Genomic DNA, 7,141 nt, shown 5'->3' with positions numbered 1-7,141 from the left:
ATATATATATGTTATTATTATTATTGGCATCTTTGATGAGGTTGTTTTCTTCATTCTATATGAAATTTACGCTAATGCTAATATTACCTAGACACTATTGGTTTATGGTATAATTCATAATAGATTTTCTTTAGGTTCATGTTGATGTACAGACATTTGCAGTGTTTGTTTCTCTATAACCAAACAAGGGTTTTCGCTGATTAGTTTGTTCTTTTTCATTTGTAACTATTTAAAAAACTTGAAATATATCATAAAATAATAGATATGGCTGCATGCTTTCCCTCTCTCAGGTGCGTGTTGCGGGCCGCTACGTGACCCTGCTGCTGGATCCTCACTCGTACGACGCCGTCATCAATGACTCAGACTCGCTGGACTTCAGCCCCTACGCCCAGGTTCTCATGAGGAGGATTTTCAACCTTGAGCTCCCTCTTCAGCAGCCGGCTAAAGCCAAGGCCATGATGACGAGGTATCACATCACCATTCAAAACCCTTTTGTTGTTATTTTCATCGTGACCTCACGTGTTGGTGGAACTCTTACTCAGTACGTCACACTCATTTGACTGCTTCACGTTTGTGTTTTGTATTTGAGAGTTTTTGATTTGATGTCGTCTACAGTTATGTAGATGTTTTATGAACGAATGACTTGCTGTGTGTCTTTGAGAAAAGGGGATGGTCTTTAAAGTTATGACTTTTTTAAGTGGGGTTCTGTTGAGAGGTTATGAATGGTTAATATCTAACCAGTTGTAGATAGCTCTTTGAAAGACCTCCGTTTGGTGTTTAAGTCTGAACCGACTGATGAATTAATGGCTAGTCTGGTTGGATCCAAGAGCAAAATGGATTTCTGCTTTTTTAAATCAACTGTAGTTTATTCAACACAATTTTAATAACCTTTAAGCCACATTAACTTTTGCATTGCACACTTATAATATCGTTGCATCAAACCCTATGTAAACAACCACCTGACGTGGCCGTGGAAAAGTTTATTAAATGACATTCATGAAAACCTCTTTAAAGTTTCTAAGACTGGAGTTGTTTTTTTTATTGTCATAAGCTCCCTTTGGTCTCACCTCCACTCAGACTAACTGGTCGCTCATATCTCAGGTCAGACTTAAACTCTACTTCTTTACAGAAGTTGTTCAAAAAGTTATCTACAACGGGTAAGATATTTATTGTTATTAATGTTTCCACAGAACTCCACTTCAAAGAAATCTAAGCCATCATTTTGATACAATCTTCTCTTTTATAAAGATGTGACACATCACTTTTTGTTCATATTGCATCAGCGTTCTACTTTCATGTTTCTTGCTCTTCCAGTTTTCTAAACATAGCGCTGAGAGGTGCTCAGTAACAAAGCTTCTCAGTAATTCTGCTTTTTAACCATCAGTCAGTGACGCGTTTTAAAGGAGCAACCCTCTGTTGTTTACCTTTCCTTCCCTCACCGTTCTGTGACATTCTGTGTCTGCAGGCATTTCCTGGGAATGAATCTGTCCACGCTGAACAGCACCATGAGCCGACACCTGAGGTCCCTGCTGAAAAGCGAGATGCTGCACAACCAGAGGAACTGGAAGGAGGAGGGACTTTTCAACCTCTCCTACGGCCTACTTTTCAAGTATAAACAATCTTCCTCCTCCCACACAAAACTGTTATAAAAATGAAAAGAAAAAGAGCCAAACAGTTTATTCACAGTCCATTTAGCGATCGTCTGTTTGTAAGCATGCTGCTCTGCTAAACAAATGTTTCGGGCCAGATTTCCGGCCTTACTTTTTCATCCAAGCAGATCAGAAATGCTCCTTTGTGATGAGTCCTGTTACAAAAGAGAAGGTGGATCATGTGAAACAGGATCTGAGTGTTTACTGTGAWATGAAGAGAAGTTTTTTAGGTGTGCCAGTGGGGAGAAAAAAATTCTATCTCCATCTCTTGTAATCTTAAAAAAGAAAAAAAATCTGTGTGGGCTGCTTATCCGTTCATCTTAAGAAAACCAGTTCTCATTCATCAAGCTGTAAGTGCTGTCTCACACACGTCTCCTCTTCCCCCTGCAGGGCGGGGTACCTCACGCTGTTCGGAGGGGAGCAGAACAACAACAAACCCGATCCCTCCAAAGTCTACGAGGAGTACAGGAAGTTCGACGACCTCTTGTGCAAACTGGCGCGGGGGACGCTGAAAGCAGGTAGAGACCCAACACCGTGACATTTAGGCATGAGTCATATCCAGGTGTTCCCCCGGTGTTTCCGTCAAGCCACGGCCCAACACGCTTTGACATCACTTGTCTGGTGGCTGCCTTACTCAACTGCTTATAGCGTCTGGGGTTTGTGTTTTCAATGATTCAGCTACAAATATTGACCCAACAACATCACGCCGTAATTTACTCTGGTATTGTTTGTCTTCATCATCCATCCAAACTGCATGTCTCCTCCAGCTGTGTGAGCCACAGCTGAGGCTCTTTATTGGTTTAAAGGCCCACTTTGGGAGAAAATGTTTATATTTTCTTTCTGTGACTCACTTGTGGTGTTTATCCGTGTGTGACAGAGGAGAAGAAGGCGGCGCAGACTGTTCAGACGAGACTCTGGGAGCTCCTGGCTCCAGCGGGTCTGACTGACGACTCGGGGTCAGACACGTGGCTCCACGCCTACAGACAGCTCCTGCAGGAGGACGGAGTCGACGAGGAGACGCAGAGGAAGGCCATGCTGATGCAACTCTGGGCCTCACAGGTGAGTCAGACCACCGGGGTGTAGCTTTCACAATGAACTGGTGTAAAGATTAGATGAGATCGCCTGATTAGTCTGATCAGCGAGTTACGACACAGTGTATCCAGAGAAACTGGAATTATTAAAACAAGATGCAGTACTCATGTATGACACATGGTGGTGCTGTTCACCTCTGATTCAGACGGTGCTGAGCTGTTGGGTTGTTTTTTGTGTCAGGATTTTAAAAATTGGCACAGAATGAGTTGATCCTCCTGAGGAATCATTTTTTTTATTTAAAGCTTAGCATTCTTTGAAGGAATGTGCATCACCAACCAGAAATCATGCCAGGCTTTTAGACTAAAATCATCTTATTTTTTTAGAAATGGAGTTGTAGCTGTTTTGATCAAACTTTGAAATGAAGGTTTTTCTTGTGCAATAATATGAAATATCACAGTCAGAGTTTGTGTTACCAAAACCTAACCATGCCAAATCCTAGGGCAATGATAAACCAAGTGTTTGTGTTTGTTTAGGGTTGTGGCAACCATCTCGAATCATGTTGACTTTAAAAGTTAATCAGTTGTAGCAGTAAATCCAATTAATCCTTCCTTCAAGTTCCATTAAAATTCAACCAGTGTTTTACGAGATATTTTAATAACAGACACACAGAAGCAAAAACATGATCATCCGCTTTCCCCTTTTAACAGCAAGTGGCAAATAAATACAATGAAGAAAATAATTAAAACACTTTAACTTTTGTCATATTTGTCAAAGATACCAGCATGGTGCATCTGTTTTCATCTCTAACAATTAGAGATTTATTTTATTTCTATATGTAGCTGTAGTTTTACTGTTTGAGCTGTTAAATTTGGCTTTTTGAAACTTTTCTCTTAAAAACATAATAAATAAACTGGGTTTTGGACTCATAGTCTCCCCTGCAGTCCTGCTTTAGATGTCTTTTTTTGCATCAGAGGTATTAATCAGATCTTTTCTGGCCTCAGCCCTCAGGTTATTTACTCAACTGGGCTCTTTTGGTTTTCTTTAATGTAATCATGAATTTTTAAGCTTTCTAATGAATATAAAACATCAGAAAAAGAAAATAAGAGACATTTCTGTAATGTGAGGATAGCAGTAAATGCGTAAACAGCATATACTCAGACAATACWTTGGTTTAAACTGAAATAAATGGGTTTAAATACATTTTTAAAGTGACACATAGACTGTTTCTGTAATTAAAATGTTCACGTTTAATAAATTTATCAGTTTGAAACGTATTATGGAAAATATTTATCTACTGTTGTACTTCCATAAAACTCAGTGTTTTATTATCAGCTTTGCTGTAACTCTGACTGTCCTGCCCTTGACTGCAGGCAGATGGCGGGGGACCTCGGGTTTCCAACGGCTTTCCTTTTTAAGTAAACGATCACTGCGCTGGGCTCTGCCAGAAGTGATTTAATCCAGAGCATGGCTCTTCTCATCCCAGACACATGAAAGAAAACACCCTCTTATCTGTCATATAGCTCTATAAAATCATCAGGCTTCTTCATTTAATTAAAAATCTGGGCTTTTTGTCGTGACTCAAACAGAAGGTGGATTTGCGAGCCGTGGGTGTCATGTGATGTATGTATTTGCTGTCACCAGAAAGCCACCTGTGCTGTCACTACGCAACGCCAGAGCGAGCGATCTTATCTCCARGCTCATGTGAGTTTCTGTGTACTTTCCAGGGTAATGTTGGCCCTGCTGCGTTTTGGCTTCTGGGCTACCTGTTGACAAATCCTGAAGCCCTGGTGGCGGTGAAGAGGGAGTTTGGCCAGCTGTCACAGATGGAAGACTCAGGGACTCCTCTCCTGGACAGACCCATGAACACACCAGTATTTGGTGAGGACACAGAGAAGTCATGTTTTGCTAGAAATGTTGGTGTATTTTCCAACCCCCCCCCCCCCCCCAAAAAAAAAAAAGAGTTGGTTTTTTTACTCTTTGATGAATGGCTGAAAAAACACATAAACAAACTGATAGTTTTTTTTTTTTACCGAGTTATAAGAAGGGGTGTAAGAAAATATTGATACACTGAAATATCACGATATTTCATTTCGTCATACTATATTGATTCTTAAAATCATGGTATCTATTTTTAATCAAGGGTTAGATCCGGTTTTATGCATGTAATACATGATGTGATATTTCTACTTTTTAAAATTAGAATCTTTTGGAGAAAAAAAGGGCAATATAGCTCCTTGCCTACAATATTGCAACATATTGCAATATATTGTGATATGTATCATATCAACAATTTATTGCCATTACACAGCCCTAGTTGCAAACATCTATTATAAAATCCAAAAGAATCTCATGTCAGAGTCTTTTAGACGTAACACTTCAAAATCCTGCGTTGCGTGTTGTTTTATGCACAAATAGTAACCTTTTCTGCCTTCTGCCTCTCAGACAGCGTCTTGGAAGAGACTCTGAGACTCACCGCCGCCCCCTTCATAACAAGAGAGGTGGTGCAGGATAAGATCCTCAGCATGGCTGATGGCCAAGAGTACCTGCTACGAAAAGGAGACAGGGTGTGCTTGTTCCCCTTCATCAGCCCTCAAATGGACCCCGAGATTTACCGAGAGCCACAGGTTTGTTGTTCTGTCTCAACCCTCTGCTGTACCAGCAGCAGCTTTCTTGCAGACTTGTTGCAGGCAGACTTCAGTAATGAGCATCAGTGGTGGTTTACGTAAGGTTTACTCACCGTCTAAACACAAAGCTGACCCTGTGCAACCCAGTGAGCGGTCAAACCCAGAGCTGTTGGCCACTGAGGGATTAGCAGAGCACGGGAACAGGAACAGAACTAATAGGCGTGGGAAGGACACTGAAGTGTGCTTTAAGAAAAATAAATAAATAAATAAAACTCTGTCAGCTGTTTAGTTAAAAACAATCAGGCACTGCATTTTGTAATTAAACTTAGTGATTGTTTGCGTCTAACATCTGCTGTGCAAAAACAAAAAAAAACTGTGTTTTCTTTCCAGAAATTTAAATATGATCGCTTCATGAACAAAGACGGATCTGTGAAGAAGGATTTCTATAAAGGAGGGAAGCGGTTAAAGTATTACACCATGCCGTGGGGGGCCGGGGCCAACGGCTGCGTGGGGAAACAGTTCGCCATCAACGCCATCAGAAAGTGAGCATCCCCCACCTTCTGTTTTTTGTTTTTTTTCACTCAGCTTTAAAACATCTAAATATTTTAAATTTCTACTTTAAACATCCTGATTTCTTTCATTTCAGGTTTGTTTATATGTTGCTAACAAACTACGATTTGGAGCTGTGTGAGCCGAACGCTCAGATGCCGGAGATAAACGCCAGCCGTTATGGATTTGGGATGCTGCAGCCTGAAGGAGACCTGCTTATCCGATACAAACCCAGAAACACGCAACAGTAAACAATAAACAAACATCTTTGTACATTTCATTATGGAACATTGTTAATAATAAGTGTTATTTTATATGTTTATGTGTTTATATTTATATGTTCAATGTCATTATTTTTGTTATTTATCAATAAATATGAATTGTGATTTTGGTGAGTGATTATCTCAAGTTTTTAAAATTACGTTGGCTTTTAGGAAACAGCTGCTTCAACGCCTAGAGGTTGTTATTTTTACCGTCAAATAGGCAGAATGAGTGTAATGAGGGAACTGCTTGTTCTGTAAACACAACTGGACTCACAACTGTTTGGCTAAAACTCTCCGACTGTTTGCAGAATGAAGCAGAGTGGAAACTTTAGGTTTATGTTGTTCAGACAGTAATGGATCTGTTACTCTTAGGAGAACAGGTTCTAGATTATAATCCATTCTGTGTGTGTTAAAGAGACCACAAAGAACAAATTTATGTTTTATCTTACTGTCATGGTTGGACCCTGAAACAGAGTGGCACGAGGAGCTTCAATAAAAAAAATAACTAAAATTTATTTTATTTTAAAAAAAGGCTGTCCAGAAAAATTACGCAGATCTGAAGAGGAAGTAGAGACATCTGCGCTGGATCTGTAAATCAAAAGCTTTCAGTTGTTCCCAGGTCTCGGCTTGTGACCAGGGGAGACAGAGTCTTTTCAGTTGCAGGACCTCGGCTCTGGAACAATCTCCCRCTGTCTGTGAGGTCTGCTGGGTCTCTAAATGAGTTTAAGTCTCTGTTAAAACTCATCTGTTTAAACAGGCATTTGAGTCTGAAGAGCAGGATCATTAGGCCAGCCTTTGTTGTTTTGTTTGATTTTATTGTTCATTTTATTACTGTACTTTGTTCATTGTTTTTATTTTATGCTCCTGTACAGCACTTTGGTTTTTATTGTGCTTTAAAAATAAACGATGATGATGATGATGATGATGATGATGATCTGAGCTGGATGAAGACAGAACAGGTAAAAGTGGGCGTGGCAGGACTGACTGAAGGTGGCACAGAGGAAACACGTTTTCTTTCTTTGTT

General features: G+C 40.1%; 1 protein-coding gene across 1 annotated transcript in view; it reads left to right on the top strand.

Moving 5' to 3' along the window:
* LOC106517980 (prostacyclin synthase) overlaps positions 1–6,249 on the top strand; it is a 7,003-nt gene extending 754 nt beyond the window's left edge. The window contains exons 3-10 of the mRNA XM_014009039.1: positions 291–466; positions 1,466–1,609; positions 2,040–2,167; positions 2,527–2,708; positions 4,406–4,559; positions 5,124–5,305; positions 5,696–5,847; positions 5,952–6,249. Of these exons, the coding sequence (XP_013864493.1) occupies positions 291–466; positions 1,466–1,609; positions 2,040–2,167; positions 2,527–2,708; positions 4,406–4,559; positions 5,124–5,305; positions 5,696–5,847; positions 5,952–6,105 (1,272 nt within the window). The 3' untranslated portion in view covers positions 6,106–6,249. The remainder of the gene's footprint in view (positions 1–290; positions 467–1,465; positions 1,610–2,039; positions 2,168–2,526; positions 2,709–4,405; positions 4,560–5,123; positions 5,306–5,695; positions 5,848–5,951) is intronic.
* The last annotated feature ends 892 nt before the right edge of the window (positions 6,250–7,141 follow it).

The sequence above is a fragment of the Austrofundulus limnaeus genome, unplaced genomic scaffold, assembly GCF_001266775.1.
Source record: "Austrofundulus limnaeus strain Quisiro unplaced genomic scaffold, Austrofundulus_limnaeus-1.0 Scaffold55, whole genome shotgun sequence".
In the NCBI taxonomy this organism is placed as follows: domain Eukaryota; kingdom Metazoa; phylum Chordata; class Actinopteri; order Cyprinodontiformes; family Rivulidae; genus Austrofundulus; species Austrofundulus limnaeus.
This window is presented reverse-complemented; position numbering and strand designations above follow the sequence as displayed.